Source organism: Drosophila grimshawi, unplaced genomic scaffold (assembly GCF_018153295.1).
Source record: "Drosophila grimshawi isolate 15287-2541.00 unplaced genomic scaffold, ASM1815329v1 contig_1377, whole genome shotgun sequence".
NCBI classification, from domain to species: Eukaryota; Metazoa; Arthropoda; class Insecta; order Diptera; family Drosophilidae; genus Drosophila; species Drosophila grimshawi.
Genome location: NW_025062900.1, coordinates 20613332 through 20630780, shown reverse-complemented (window position 1 = coordinate 20630780; position 17449 = coordinate 20613332). Strand labels below are relative to the sequence as shown.

The window sequence follows — 17449 nt, the reverse complement described above, 5'->3', positions numbered from 1 at the left end:
GCCAATTACGTATGTAGGCATGTATGCCAGTATTTCGATAATAAGCACGGTCACACTTCGGTGCTTATCGAATAGTCGACACGATAAATGCATCAGCTGTGAGTATTTAAATTTTATAGTCGTTAGGCGCGTAAGTTTGAAGTCATATAAATAGTAGTAATTATAGTACAAATAAAAGATATAAAAATAAATAGACATATTTATTCATTTGAGATAGACCAAATAAAAATCATTATTTATAGTACGTAGGTACAAATCAAAAATTCATATCTATATTTTTGCTTTACCATAAGATGTGTTCCTACATGCTGATGGCACTCATTTAATCGTATAAATCCTTCAACTATACATATTTGTATGTATGGGCAACAGTTTTCCACTTTATTTTAAGGTCGATGCATTTTCAAGTCTAAGGAAAGCCGACACAACAACGAAATTGGTTTTCGTTTACACCTTTGCTTTATCTATATACGTAGGCATATAAATTATCCTTTCTGCTTTCATAGTTGTCAAATTTTATTGTCTTTCGGTGCGCAAGTGTTGAAAATGTACACCCCAGACATAGTCACAATAAATAATGTTCATGTGTCGGCCGTTACACGATAAGCTGGCCAAAAATGTTAACAAATATGTTTTTTATGGTCTGCTTCTATTTTGTACCTTTGTCGTCCACATGAAGTTTAAGCTATGCAAAGGACAAAGCCAAAAGCCTCACCAATGCAATTTGAGGCAATGCTGTAGCTTCCTTTTGGGCCAAGTTGCCCGTTGGCTGTTCGCAAAATTGCTGACATGGCAAAATTTGGCTAAAGTGTGGCAAGTTCGACCAAAACTACGACATGGTTATTATTTTTGTTGATGATATCGAAATAAAGTATACATATCATATACAATGAAAACTCTCTTGGACGGTGACTGTCCGGCAATTTTTGTGTGCTTAAGATGAACATATGATCAAAGCATGTACATTTTTTTTATATATTTTTTTTTATATAATTTAAGATTGATTTTAGTATGTTTACAAATGATCGAAGTTTATCTCAAAAAATAAGGCAATGAAGGAAGTCGAACGCAATACCGAAAACATTTAAATATGTGAAAGTCATAAATTAATTTGTGCTTTTTTTGTGGTCCGGAAGATAAAGGCTTTGTTCAACATTTAATAAAAACCTTTTTAGTTAAATGTAAGCCCGAAGAATGACTGAATTACCAAATTTTAAAGAGATGAAAACAAAAACTAAATTCGATACTTTTGCGCATATTATTTAAAATATTTTAAAACGTTGGCTTAAAAAAGACCTCAAAGAAACTTATTTAATTTCAAACAACTCGAAAAGTGTATATGTGTTTTTTATTTATTTTTAATTGCACTTTCGCTAAATAATTCAACGACTTTAGCTGACCCGTAAGTGCATTAGACTGCAGTGCCGAAAACTAACCCCTTCTACAGTGTTTGTAATTAGAAAGGGAGACCAGCTGAATTTCGAATTTATTGCATTTTATTTTGTAACATGTATTTTTAATTTTGCTGCTACGTTGATTAACTTTAATTTTTGACTGCACCAGCCACCGTCTGTCTGCCCCAATGCAAGTCCGTATCCCAATAAAGTTTTCACTCGCAGAGTTTGCTGGGGTTCTGTGAACTGCAAAATGAAAATGAGGAAGCTTAAACGTGGCCCTTTACCAAAAAACGGCTACACAAAGTTAGATTCATATGTGCATATATAAATATATAACTCTACGAACTTATTAAGTCCGCAAATGAGTTTATTTGTTTCCTTTCATTTTATGAAATGAAAAGTATTGCAATGTGATTTAAGTAGAGGGTTCGTAAACATTTTGTACATTTTGGACTTAAGCTTAAATAAATAAAAAAAAAAAAAATGAATTCACCAAATAATAATAATTTTAGAAACATGATTTTTATTAATTATTATTAAATATACTCGAGGCCCCACAATAAAAAGACAAGAAAACATGTTTTTTTCTAAGAAACATTTGTAAAATTTATTGATAATAATTAATGTATGTATGTATGTATATTGCACTTACATATATATATATATGTATAACGTACTTCATATAAAATTATCTATTTAAATTTCTTTATAGTATTATTTTGTTCGTCAATTGTCGTCTTCAATAAATAGTATGCATAACTTGAAGTACGGCACGAATTTGATTGTTTTGTTTTTTCTTTCTTAATTTTATGGGAAAATAAGGTGCCTCTTCTCAATTCCCATGAATTTGTGAGTAATTCTCCTGATTAACGGATATATGTATGAATATGTATTTACTTATATATGTATATAACTAATTGTGTAAAGAAAACTTGAAATTGTATTGCATGTCTTTTCAGCTCTTATGTGTAGTACATAAATTGATAATTTGTTTGCAGTAGTTTCTTGATTTTGTTGATATATATGTATATATATATATATAGTACATATATCTAATAGTTCCTAATAAAATTGACTATGAGAAAAGCATCTAAGTAAAGCAACAAAAGGCATTATATACGCGTATTTATGAATACAAATCTGAAAGGCACATTTTCCTATCTTAAATATGATATTTCGAATTTGTGTCAAAAGTTTACGATTCTCTATTTGGTCAGTTTGTCTTCATTATTCAGGTCAATATATATTGCATTGTGTTTGGTTTCATTGTTTCATCATTTTAAGTATTGAAAGCCTTTCTTTTGATTGGGGTCCCGATGCTTCACAAACAAAAGTATTATAAATAAAATAACGATACGTTAAGTAACTGTCTGAATCGATTTAATTTACAACTTTATCGGAACTTAAGTCGCACTCGTCCCATTCATCAAGTGCCCAGCTTGGCAGTTCAGTTTCATACTCCCAGCCAGGTCCCTGAAATATTAATAACAATATTATTCTTATTATTATTATTACTATTATTATGATGGTACCATTAAAAATCGAGAAAAAGAATTAAAATTTGTGAAAAAGTGTATTTTAAAAGCTAAAGGCAATATTAAATTACAGAATACAAAATACAAAAAAAAAAATAGTTAAAAGTTTTACACAAAATAAATAATATATAAAATATTCACTAAATCTTTCACTTTTGTTAAAAAAGTGAGATTAATTATGCTTACCTTATACTTCCACGCGTGCAAATACATGACAAGGTCCTTTGGCTTTGGGTCCCGGTAGTGCACTTTGCACTCATAACAATGTTTATCGATAACAACTTTATCGGATGCCACACCCATATCCAAAGGGGACACTGCGGGCACGGCATCAGTTTTAGCCGAAAATACTTGGCTGCTATTTGTACAGGGTAGCTGTTTGATGGAGTCGGTCGTCGGCTGGTTCTCCAAACAGGGCGGTGTAGTTTCACGTGAATTTGCACCCACATCGTCATCGCTGTGATGCACAGCTTTAATGAATGAAATCTTGTTGTTATTTGATGTCTGTTGGACTTAATGCGTATATAATGGTATTACCAAAGGTCTGATCGCTACTTAGACTCTCGAGGTCGGTTTCATCTTTTGTGTTTTTAAATAATGATATGTCCGAGTCACAATCGATGCCTAGCCAGTTTTCAGCATTGTGTATGTTAATGAGATCTCGTATAAGTTCATCGTCAGTTTTGCCACCAATATCTCCAGAGCGACCCTTTAATGGGCCAAAAACCTCATGATTGTACAACGGATCGTTAAGTATGGGATAACCTTAAAAAGAAAAATGCCAAATTAAATAACGTTTTTTCTGTGCATTTCTGTTGTGGATGTTTTACCCAAATATTGCAAGTGTACGCGTATCTGATGCATTCGACCCGTGAGTGGTTTGCAGAGAACCACGCTGGTTTTACCATTCTGGGATAGCTTCTTGAAGGTCGTTGTGCAATCCTTGCCCTTTTGAGACACCTTGCACACGCCAATCTTGTAGCTGACCACCTCAATGGGTTCCTTGCACTCAACGACACCGCTTTAAATTTAAATTCAAAATTGATAGATGATAAAGGAAATTATTACTGGTGCATACTCACTCTGGAAAAACACCCTCGACTCGACAGATGTACTCCTTTTCCACTTGTCTATTGCGTATCTGTTGCTCCATTTGACGAGCCTTTTTTGGGCTGCGCCCGAATAATAACAGGCCGGAAGTTAGACGATCCAGACGATGAATTGTGCGTAGGTTCTTCAAATTGAACTCCTTGGCAAGTATGAAGACTACAGTATTGTGTCTATATCGACCGCATGGATGTACCTAATTAAGTGTAGTAGGCAGAGGAAATTGGTATTAGTTTGCAAGCGATTAAAATCGGATTAATTAGCTATAATTTTTAAACGCCAGTTTTGCAAGCATTTGTTTTGCCGACAAAACAAAATAAAGCAACTGTTTTTAATACTCTGATGCCGAAGGCATATTTCCAGTAAACGCGGTTTACATAATCCGATAAAAGTAATTTAAAGCCACGACCAATCGCACCCCCAAATCGATATATTTGTAAGTGCAAATCGATAAGAAGAATCGATAACTCTATATCTTGTGACGGCTTTCAAAAATCGAACAATGTCCGGGCCATGCCCACCTCCGCCTATATCTTACACAGTTTTTAAGCTAAAAGAATCCATTTTTGTAGGTATTATTACCGGTAACTAGATAATCAATATTTTATGGTCCAAAACGAATGTATCTGGAGTCTCACAAATTTTAAATTGATATAACTAGTAATACCCTTAGTAACCTGTATATATCCCGCAATTTTAGAGCCACAGATTCCAAACTTGAAAGCATGATTACTATGAACCTCCTCCAGCTTCCACAAATTGTGTTCGACAACTAATAATAATAATAATTTTAGAGCTAGGGTTCCCAAACTTGGAAGGTATTTTTCTTAAGAGTCCATCTCTTCCCCAAAAATTTTAAAAGCTTATATATCCTACAGTTTTAGAGCTGTAGTAACCAAATTTGAAAGGCGCATTGATGTCTACTCAATGGTCGAGGCACACCCAGCCAATGACACCCCTTCGCCAACCCCCACAACATAATGCTGGCATCAGAGTATTCCGCAGTCGAGTACGTCCGACTGCAACATTCTCACATGTTTTTTTTTTTGTTTTACATTATACGCATTTGGAAATTATACAAAACTTCAGTGTTAATTGTGATTAAATGAGTGACGTAACTTAGGTAGAATATTATTAGATAAATGACTCAGTTTATGCTTTATGGCAGTCGTTTAAGCCACTTACGGGTATAGAGGCCGGTTTATTAACAACCACAATGTCCTCATCCATATGCACTATTGTGATTGGTTGGCAAGTGACGGGTACTTCGTGTCTGCAAAGATATTGATGAGTGCGCACATTTAGTTGGATATATGTAACCATTCAGTGCTCTTCAAATGCAACTACATTAATACATTCGTATCGCCAAAATGTTCGAGCAAGCAACGAATGAAATGAGTACTCTGAGTACTATGAATCAATTTGCCTTATCTATATAATAATATAAGGTTTCAACTAGTTTGGTTTTTGGTTTTGGTCGAGATATCCAGCAACAGACAGATTCCTTGGATGTACACACATATATATGAAATACTTAATTATAGCTAATTATGTTACACACTATATAATTAACAAAATTAGAGAGTACTCGTTATTTGAGATACTGTTTAGAACGATTTAAATGAACTACCATTAAATATGCAACTTTGTTGAACTTGAAGCAAATAAACGTAATATACAAAAGAAACTTCATTAAATTAAAAATGAAGTTAAGTGGTTAAGTGAAGCAAAACAAATAAATTATTGAAATTTACCTGTGAACAATATTGGCTAACAAATCGTTGTGTTTCAACCGATAATCGATGGGCACCTTCTCAAAATTAACGGTTAACGTGCCCGTCTGGATGCAGCGTTCATATTCCTCAGCTGGATGTGCCCGGAACTCTTTGGAGAATATATCGAGTATCTTTTCGCCCACCCAACGGCCTTTCGTAAAGGTGGTGAAGGTAAAGTAATATGGATAGACTTTTCGCAGTCCTGAGACAAAAGAATGTTAAATATTTCTTTATATTTTTGTTTCTTAATTGCTATGCTTTACCATTCTCTGTGTAGTAGGATGTCTCCTGATATCTCTCATCAGTAAAACCAGGACGTTTTGCTTTGAGTGCCTTTGTCTCGAGCTTTGCCTTTAATAGAGGGAGGTATTATAGACTTTGCTGAACTAGTCATCCAGCAGAGGGCATTTCCTACCTTTTTCAAATCTTTGATCTGTTCAGTTTCCTCTGTCTTTCGTTTCTCAGGTATTTTTACTTTTTGTTTCTCCAACTCGCTGGCGGCATTCAGCTAAAAGTAGAAAACAAAAAGAAATACAAATAAGTAAAATTCTTGATGTGAAAAATGACATAGATTAACTAGAGACGTATCTATTCGGTAAAAATGCCAGAGACGAGGAAATTTAAATAGATCAGCTGGTTTCTGTTCGAAAGTCTCTAAGCCTGTTCACAAGATAAAGTGGTTGTCGAGACTTTCCTTAATGATTTATGTTTCCATTCACTCAAGAACACATGATATCCACTGACGCAAACTCAGCAACTCAAGTTTCGGCTGCCATCAAGAATATTATTTATACACATTTTGGCATCTGGCATTTTTATCTATTCATAATTTGATCGTCTTTGTTCCTGAGTATGGAATCTCAAGTGGTTTTCGGGCTGGGCACTAATTCTACGTTTTCTCAGTCATTAATTATTTGCTTACGTGTACATATTTTTTTAATATACTACTGCATATATAGTGCAATGTGGTTTTTAGACGAATATATGCATACACTTTAGAAAAAAATCGACCTAAAGTGAAAATCGATCGAAAAAATTGGCTTGCTTTTAGAAATAACTTCAAAATATAGTGAAAAAAATTATAAAAAATTATATTTTATTCATATTAATATTTTCTATTATTAAGAAATATGTTTCTGAGAAGATTTAAAAGGAATAAAGTAGAAATCCTTTTTTTTTTAATTTTAGAGAAATCTACATTTTTGAAATATATTTTCCTAATAATAGTTTGAGCTGCACTTGTCACCAAAAAGTATGTAGACTTTTGAAAGTTTTGGGATATTTTTTTTTCCGAGTGTATGTATGTATAATGCATAAGTATGTATGTGAAGCTATTGCACTAGTTATAGACACAGATGCACATACATACATACATACATACATGTAATTGGAATAGATACTTGCATTTCAGTTAGTCGTCTCTTTCGTGGACTCCGATGAGTGACTGTTGGCTGGCTGACTTTGTCTTTGCTTTCATTGGCAGTGCGCCCAACAAATGATGGAAACTATGCATGTATGTATGTATGTATATATAATATATATGTGTGCATGCCCGAAAATGCTGTGCGGGAGGGCAGAGAGAACGGGAGAACGGGAGCACGGGAGCACGGGTGACGGGAGTCTGACACCGAGAAGGCAACAGTCACGTCAAAATCAACAACAACAACGATAACAACCACAAGAACGACAACGACATCGACGACGACAACGACGACGACGACAACGACCGAGATGACCTGTCGGTCAATTTCCCTTAAGCAGCATATTTTACAGTTTTAAGGCGGCTCTCCTCTCACATGGTCGGTCGCATTGTACATAAGAATTGCACACAAGAAATCCCACAATAGCCCCACATAAACATACTAGACAAAAGACCCACTCGAAAGTCTCCGATTTTCTAGTGAACGGTTTAAATTTAGCTGTGATATCATTTGACTACAATATTTACAATATTCTACACTAAGGCCTCAGTGTAAAATTAAAATAAAAAACAACAAACAAAAAAACATTTAGATACAACTAGTTGGTTGCTTCTAATTAATATAACACGTTATTATCTTGTTCCGTAATAATAATCAATAATCATTTATGATTATTATTTGTTGTACGCCAAAAAAAAAAAAAAAAAACTGAATGAACCCTGCCCACACACATACTTCTATACATTTATATATATATATATATATATTTATATATATATGTGTGCATGTGTGATGTGATGAAAATGGTTGCGCTACTCATCCATGAGATGATATTCATATAAAAAGACTAAATTAATTGAATCATTCAACAGCGGAGACCTGTTGCCAGAGATCTTGGCAAGCGACCATTCATATATATTTCAACAAATACATATCCATATTCACATCTATTTAAAAAGCATATATGCCATACATGCAAGTGTGTGTGCGTGTGTGTGTGCGTGTGTGTGCTTGTGCATTGAATGCTATACAAGTTTAACGGTTTTATATTGTTCCAAGCAAACGACGCCTGACTGTGTGCCCGACTGCCCCAATGCCTGCCCGGCTGCCTGGCTGCCTGGCTGACTGGCTGGCTGGGTGCCTTGCTGCCTGCTTGTTCGATATTGGACAGCATCCCGAAGCCACAGCTAATATTTATGGCAGTACCCACACAACGGAGACCATCACACACACACATATATATATGTATATATATATGCATATATGTGTTTGTATTTACATATATGCGACATAATCTCTCCACACTCGTCTGCGCAAGGTGCTATAATCGGGCGTGTGCGAGTGCGTGTGCGGAATCTGGAACTATAATACATAGTGTATATATATACACATATATATATATATATATGTGTATAGATAGATAGCAGCACGTGAGCACGCTGCGCTTAATTATCAATTTTCAATTTCAAGAACACTAGCGCCTGGTCATCTTCTTTAGTTCTATATTTAATCAAGGCATTTCGATGCTCTTACACAAAAGATCACTAAACTTATTATATTTTTTATGTGTCGCATATAATTCAACTGGAATGTGGCACTTGGGAAAATGATACAATTAAACATCGTTAAATGACTATTAACTAATTTGGCACCAAAATAATGTGCGTCGGCGAAATATGCAATGGCGGGACTAAATATAACGCTTAAACTTTTATTTTTCTCAATTTTTAAAGTCAAAATAAAATAACTCAGATCTTGCAAAATGTATATGTAAATTGTGGTCCTATCTAACTCGGTCAAATAATTATATGTCTATCAAATAATAATTACTCATTTCTCTCTCAGCAATTTAAGTATTTATATATATATATATATATATATATATATATATATATAATGTATCTGCATTTCATATCTCCTTGGTTTCGTCAGTTTTAAGTGGCAAAATAATAAGTTTTAGTTGTTATTAGTTTTTACAAAATTCATATTATTTTGTGTTTGGCTGCACAAACTGCGTCTAGGAAACTCCATTTCGTTGCATGTCGACTATTGATTTTTCCTCTATTTTTTTTTCATAGGTTTTAAGAGTCATAAAAAGCTAAGATTATTAAAATATATTTCCTCTTCAAAATTTTTTAAAAAATTTTTTCATTTATATTGACATCGCTTTTTGGTTTCAGCTCAAACCCGGTTTGGCTTTCACATTGTGTTTTCAATTTTCTGGTTAACTCACTATGCAATGCGTGTTTTTAATATTCTACTAATACTTGAGAGAAGAACCTGTCCAGACCATTTAATGAGGTGAACAAAACCAGATTAAAAGAAATCCTGACATCAACTAGATCGAAATGAATTCAATTGGTCCGCTTAGTGACCATATACGTCCAACAAGTGTCGGGTATTGTTTGCTCCAGTTGTTGTTGTCCCCACAGCGATTGAACAATTGTGCATATATTGTTACTGTATATTCTAGTTTTGCAATACTGCTCAAAAAGGAAAGCTGTTGGCCTAAGCACACAATCTTATTTAGTGTTTACATTTGGATGTATGTGTTGATCAAATGAAATTTATGATAATTCAATCAGCTGCCAAATTGATCGGCATTGGATGTGTATTTTATCCGATCCGCTATAGCCATGTCCATCCGTCTGTTTTTATGAATTGACTTATTAGTAAGCAAAGTATTTTTTTTTAACTAGAACTAACATTTCGACGTCTATATTTTCGAAAGAAAAGTTCCACCGTCAGCCATTTATTTATTTATTTAATTTCGACACAGAAAAATACTAAAGTAAATAATAAATTAAATAAAATAGCAAAAGAAATTAAAAAAAAAATGAGAAAATTGTATGATATTATCTAAAAAATGTATTTTAACATATATAGTATATATACATATATAACAAAGTGGTCCGATACGGTCGCATTCGACGTCATGAGAGAGAAAAGCCAAAAGACAGATATACATCAGGTTTCACCAAGATTGCCTTTAAACTGAGAGATCGCTATGTGGACTGGGCTAAAGATGGTGATCAAGAATATATATACTATATAGTTGTAGACGTCGCCTTCTATGCGTGACCAAATTCAAAACAATTGTATAAAATCTCCTATGGAAAATCGGTAGTCTGCAAGATCAATGCTCCCAATACAAATGTATACTAATACATATATGCATATATAAAAGGCGTTCAGCGATTGGGCACTTAATTAATCTGAATTTATTTCGATTTGATTTGATATTTGATATCTGAAAGCTGAGAGTTGGCAAGCAATTACGAATTAGTTAAAATAAAACCATTTCGATCGGAATTCGGAAGAGCAAATCAGCAAAATGTTCGGAATTGGCTTGGTTTCTATTTTATCTTAACAAGGTTGTTTAACTAGCTTAAGAAAGCCGCAGGATAGATACCCTTGCAGAAGAGGAGTGCCACCTTAATTATCTTATTAATTTATGAAACTCAGGGATTATTCATAGGACAGATTTATAATATATTTATTATTATTTATTTACTATGCTTTAAGCTATTTTTATTGTTATTTATTTATTCATTTATGAGTTGAACCACATTGTTTCATTCTTTATTTCTGTTTTCATTACTTATTATTTATTTAATTAATTAATTAATATTTGAAGTAGTTAATTTAATAAATTTTTGTTTAATAAGTTACCCAAACTTAGAAAATATGCGGTTTATTAAATTCCTCACATTTGGCAAACAAAATCATCATCATTAATCATCCACAAATGTAAATATTTGATAATTTATTCCAGTCCACAAGGGCATGCAAAATTCGGCGTGTTTAGGATTATAGTTTCGACTTGTTGGTAAATAATTTTGAAAATCTTATTTTAGCTAAGACATAAATTGTTGCCCAAAATGTTGCGAAACGATTAATCATAATAATAATTTATTCTTAAATCATAATTTCTGGTAAAAAGTTATCAATTAATTCGCATGCTTTCATAAATTGCCAATGGACTCGGAATGGGGAACAGGCCAAGTATATTTTTGTCAATACCCTCCCGGGGGTATTAAGTAGCGTGTTGATGTTTCTTACAGCGCTGTGCCTTAACTTGTTTTCAAGGGCCACAAGTTGTAGGCAAGTAAATATATCGTGTTTTTTTTTTTGCGTTTTTTGTTTTTGCTGTTTGTTGTATGACTTCTGGCCAAGTTGAACATGCGTATTATGAATTTGTGTAAACAACAACAAAGACGATGAGAAAAGGCAAAAGACAAAAGAGCACCGCTTGGCTCTAAACTGGCAGTTGCGGCTACTTTATGGGCCATGTGAGGAAACCTTGACCAACTCAGTCAGCGTTTACCGCTTGTTGCTCACCATTGCATTTCAAAACCCAGCGTGGAAAACAGTGTAGCTAGACAACACCAATAGCAGCAGTAGCAGCAGAAGTAGCCGTAGCAATAGCAATAGCAATAGCATGCGTAGCGATGCGGAAAATCTGAAAGGTCTTTATATATATATATATATATATATATATAGTTATGTATTAGTGGCACAAGGAGATTGCAGATTGCGTTTTAAAATAGTATTTGTATTTATTTATTTATTAAGCGTCAAGCACATAATTACTTTTCGTTTTTATGATATCATCTTACAAAAGTACTTGGTTGCCACATTGTGTAGAGGCTATGTATTTAGCAATTAGCAAGAAATAAACGATATATACAATTTAATTGTACAATTTATATACACGACTATTTCAGAAGAGACTGAATTAATGCACACATATGTATGTATACAATTGAAATCGTAATAAGCTATTTCTGATTACAATCGAGTGTTTACTTGTATGTTAGACAATTGTTGATGTTGCTGTTGCTGTTGTTGTTACTTTTAAAGTGAATGTCCAAACATTACAACTTCGAAGTGTGATTACAATGAGTCAGTCTGGATTTCATGCTGCAATTTTGTCATAATCACAATCCAAGTCAATTTGGGCCACTTAAGATCTGTATGTTACAATCTAACACTCTAACGAAAGCAAAGTGTGCGGTATTGCATACAAACTTGCATACACTCAGCAAAAAGTCTGCCTGAAATTTAGAAGTCCCCCTACAAAAATTAGAATCATTTTCTGGTTCTTAGAAATATTTATAAATATACAAGGAATATTAGAAGGATATTAGAAGGTAGAAATGCATAGGCATATGTATTATTTATAGACAAATCTTTTCTGAAATTCAAAAATAAGTAATAAAATTTTCCATTTTGGCTCCCATTTTAGCTACATATAAACTATTTATAAGAATTGTATACGTTGACATTAAAATATTAATACTTAACAATATAAGTAACAAAAAAGCTAATGTAATAATTCTGATTAGACATATTAAAACACACACGGTATTTTAGATGTGTATTTAAGATTAAAGAACATTTCTACCATTCAATTAAGAAAAGAAAAGAAAAGAAGCCGCATAGCTTTTTAAAATATGTCTTAAATAATACGCCCTGTTACCTTGACGCCAGGAGTATGGAGATTTTCTAAAACTCATAGCGATTTTCTAAAATTGAATGCCATTTTTTTTTTTTGAGTGTACGTACATAATCACATACTTAGTATGATCCTATATACGCACGTGTATCGAGTTGTTTGTTTCTACGAATCTTTCGTCTGTTTAGTTTATACATCCGCTATAAACTCATTTCTTTTCCGAGATACGATTTCATTGCCTAAATTGATATCTAATTTTAAACTAATTTCACTTAATTACTTATTCCGTGTAGCTGACTAAACATTTATATAAGATTTGTTAAACAAATTAAAACACGTTGCGCGTAGCCCTTCAATTAAATTCTGTTCAATTTTATTGCTAATCCATTAGATAAATAAATTGTAGAATTTATTGTGTCATGCATCAAAAATATACTTTTAAAAACTTAAGCTTTTTTACCAACAAGCATTGACTGGAGATAAGTCGCAGTTGAAAACTTGAGCAGTCATCGAGGTGGCTCTTTATTCATATTTAGCTGTTGATTGTTAAGCTTTAGTATATATATAGTATATAAAAAATTGCCCTGAAATCGTCACACATTCGCCGCCAAGTGCAGCTGATAATTATTATTAAGAAATTGTATATCTAAAATTCAGAATATTTCTTTTCTATCTGTTTCTGAATTTAGTTATTTAATAAGGGATTTTTTTTTTTAAATAGGTGTTTTCCATTCATACTTTTTATGCTGTTGCTAGAATTATATATCTCAGTAAGAGAAAAAAAATTTTTAAGTTTATTCCGTATATTTAGAAATATTTCCAAAAACAGGAAAAAAGTTTTCAGTACATTTTTCATTTTAGGTCGATTTTTTTTCTGAGTGCATACTCAATATGTAATTTTCCACAGGCACGCATGCAGTTAGAATTTACAGATATGAATATTTGTACCTAATATATGGATTCCAGTGGAAAGACAACAGCTTCCAGTTTTTAATGATTGCTGCACCTACGTGCAAATAACTTTTTTATTGTATTTTGTATGAATACATTATAAATTATAATGGCGACAGCTACTCATTCTTATAACCTGTACTTGTGTACATACATATGTACAATTTCTAATGTACATCGTACACATGAACTTCAAGTGTTTGTATTTATGTGCGCATTTATTCAATTGTCCAACTATCGATAAATCATTATGATGAGCTCACATAAATCTTAACACACATACATATATATATATATATATGCATATATGTATATGTAGGTAATGCATGTTACCTGTGTAGTTCAAGAGCACGGCTCATTTGAACGTAAACAGCACCTGCCCGGTTGGCTCTCAGCCACTGACATCAATTGTGTCTCGATGACCTTCGCACAAGTAGTACTCGATTGCAATCAGAAATCATGACATGCCGTTTAGGAGACCAGTTCGATGAAATGCTGTTGAGCTCAACTCGAGAGTGCGCCTCTTAAGCAAGCTCATGTGAATTTAAGCATGCAGTTTACTTCAAGTTAGCTCTGCTAATTTGTATGGGGAAATTAGTTCACATTTCTGCTGTCCATTTTTAAAAGCACAACTTTTTCAATTAAACACGTTGAAAAGCGGTCTGGAGCTATTCAGCATATTCTCTTTGCTAACAAGTAATACAAATTCCGGCGAACAACCAGCAATTTTCTGAATGGAAAACTGATTGAATCATATAAAATATGCACAGGTTTTATACATAAACAAATTATAAAAAAATGAATTTAAACCAAACGATACAAAATATTGGTTACCATTATTAATTATTTGTAGTATTCGTTCAGCAATAATACGGCTTAATTATAACTGATTAACAGCTTCCTTAATATCAATAAAAACATTCTTTTATTTTACCATAATGTGAATAAAATTAGCACAGTTTTATGGAGCCGATGAGTCCCACATCGTCCGACACTGTGGTTCATTTCGCTTTCTATAATTGCCCGCAAGCTTTTTCAATAAATTTAGGCTTTCAATATCGGTCTGTTGAAATCAATATTTAGTTGATCTACCGGTATGTGAACATATCTCATAACGTAAAAGAACATTTCGTGTTTGGTATTTGTGGCATGAGAGGATTTTCTAAACACTATACTCGAAAAGTTGTTGTAAACCAAAAACAATAGTGGAAAATACAAACATTATCCCCACATTCAAGTTTTAATAGTTGTTTGCTTGGGAACGCATTTCACCGGAAGTTCTTTGAGAGCTGTGAGTTTTCATAGTAATTATTATTAAGTATTAAGTATAAGTATCGAATAAAAAGAAGCCACAAATTTGAATTCGTACTTGGGGAAAGGCAGAGGGGAGAGCTGTTCACTCCATCATCTCAATTTTAGAGTGGTTTAGATTAGAATTTCTGGTACAATTGACATAATTTACCCCCTCCCGAAAGCTTGACTGCGTTTCAAATTTGATCAGGCAAATTAAATCGAATTACAAATCACTATCCTACTAAATCTGTCTGCTATATACATAAGTACAAATCACATTACTGCCGGAACAAAATTTCACATCGGGCTCCAACAACTATAAATTCATTACTCAAAATTATAAAAATTATTATTAATGTGAAAATATTAAAAAACACGTTTTTATTCGCCGTGTTCTTATTTATTTGGTTAATTTTTGAATTTTGACTGCGAAATTATAAATCAAATTTTTCTTTTTAATATTTTTTTCATAGACTTTAACCATATTTTTATTTATACAGGAAGTTCAACCGGGTCCGAAATTTTAAACTGTTATAAGCAAACGCACATTTAAAATATTTTATTAAATTAAAGAAATTTGAAAAAATTAAAAAAAAAATTGGGACTTTATTCATAATATATATTTTATGCAGCTCAGTGGTTATTTCAAGAAATGTGGGTACTTTTAATGACATTTTCTCTTTAATATTTCTTGCTTGGCTATTTATTTTATGATGCAATTCGTCTAGCAAAAAAAAGAAAAAACAAATAAATAAATAGAATTAAATGAAAAGTCACAGAAGAATGCCCGGTTATATACAATATATATATATACATATTCATAAATGATTCAGAAAGATAATTAAATCTTAAATTTAACTTTAACTCTTTATCCTTTCGAGGTACATACCTTTCTGTTGAGCGTTATAGCCACTGGATTTGGGATTGCTTTGATGGAGTTAAGAGCTGATGCATTATTTGCGTGATTCCTATGTGCCATAACGCCGCCCAGATTGAGATTAATGGAAGAGAGATGCTGCAGGTCCTGGGGCAGGCAATTCATCGAACTGCACCAGAGTGCATGCTGGCGGCGCAGCTGAACGTGCCACCGGCACCTGCACCTGCACCGGCACCGGCACCGAACCTGTCTGTGACAGCAGACCCGTTGGCGTGCCGCCCGTACTTGCTGCCACAGTGGCCGCAGCCAAAAGCGCCTGCTGCTGTGCGGATAAGGAGTTGACGCCACCAAATGCAGCATGATTAGCTTGACCAGCCTGTCCGGCGGCCGCTGCTGCTGCAGCTGCTGCCGCTGCCGCTGCCGTATAATAGGCGCTCAGCGAGAGTGGCGAGAACATTGCCGACTGCAACAGATGCGTCTGCGAGTGACTGTGTGGATGGGCATGTGAATGTGGATGTGCGTGTGCATGTGCATGTGGATGGGGCTGAGCACTCGCCGCCAACTGTCCCTGATAGCTGGACGTTTGGGCAGCGCCAAGCAGCGGCTGTCCAAAGTTATAAGCGGGCGCCATAGAGAAATGTTGGCCGGCACTCGGATGCAATGCTGGCTGTTGATAATTTGTTGGCGGTGCTGCAGCGGTGTTTGGTGAGTGTTGTTGTTGTTGCTGATGTTGTTGCTGTTGCTGCTGCTGCTGCTGGAGTTGCTGCTGCTGTTGTTGCTGCTGTTGTTGCTGGTGCTGTTGCTGCTGCTGATGCATTTGTGGCTGCTGTGCGGCGTAGATGGCACCCGACGGTGTGACGGCCACTTTGTCCGCAAAGGGTGTCTGCATGGCCAGCAGCTTGTGGTGATGCTGCTGGGCAGCCAAGGACCATGGCAAATACCAGGCACATGAGGCCGATGAGTTCTGCATTCTGTCTGTTTTTTAATCACTCTCTCTCTCTATATATATATATATCTTCCTCTCTCTCTGTCTGTTTATTTGTATACGTTTGTTTGTTTGTTATTTATGTTCATTTGTATCACACACACTCGCCGTGCGGAAGATTTATATATTATTTTTTGTATGTTCAGCACTTGTATTACATAATTGAGATATGTTATTTTTCGGTTCACCACTTGAATTGCATAATTACTTATATAACTTACAATATGTTGTTTTTATTGTTTACTGTTTAGCTCGATCCTCGCTTGTAATACACACACATCTTCTCAGTTCACGTTCGCTGTTCATTACGTTCAAATGTGATTAAACAGTGATCTTACATAAATCTAACCATACACTCGCAAAAAAAAATATATCGATTTGAAAACTAGAGAAATATTTCTAATAAATATCTACTTGCATTTTAAAAGTTCGACATGGAAATCGTTTTCTGGTTTTCGGAAGTAATTTCTCTAAATACGAAATATAGAAACGTTTTTCTTTCAAATTGTATTGAGTTCATTGCAAAGCAAATATATTTCTTAAGATTGGAAATGAAACCCATTATTTTTAATTGTCTCTTTCGGGATCAAATTAACTTAAATGAATTTACAAACTGTCATAATTGTTTGTATATTTGAAATCTGAAAATA

At 33.9% G+C, this 17449-nt stretch overlaps 1 protein-coding gene across 1 annotated transcript; it reads right to left on the bottom strand.

The window, feature by feature from the left end:
* Positions 1–2760: 2760 nt before the first annotated feature.
* Positions 2761–16989, bottom strand: LOC6567079 (RNA pseudouridylate synthase domain-containing protein 2). Its single transcript, XM_032739369.2, is given in 12 exon segments — positions 2761–2870; positions 3119–3402; positions 3470–3697; positions 3763–3953; positions 4015–4235; positions 5225–5312; positions 5794–6016; positions 6078–6165; positions 6230–6322; positions 15827–15982; positions 15984–16534; positions 16628–16989. Coding segments are annotated over 12 exon segments (2373 nt in total). The 5' UTR covers positions 16785–16989; the 3' UTR covers positions 2761–2777.
* Between the last annotated feature and the right edge of the window lie 460 nt (positions 16990–17449).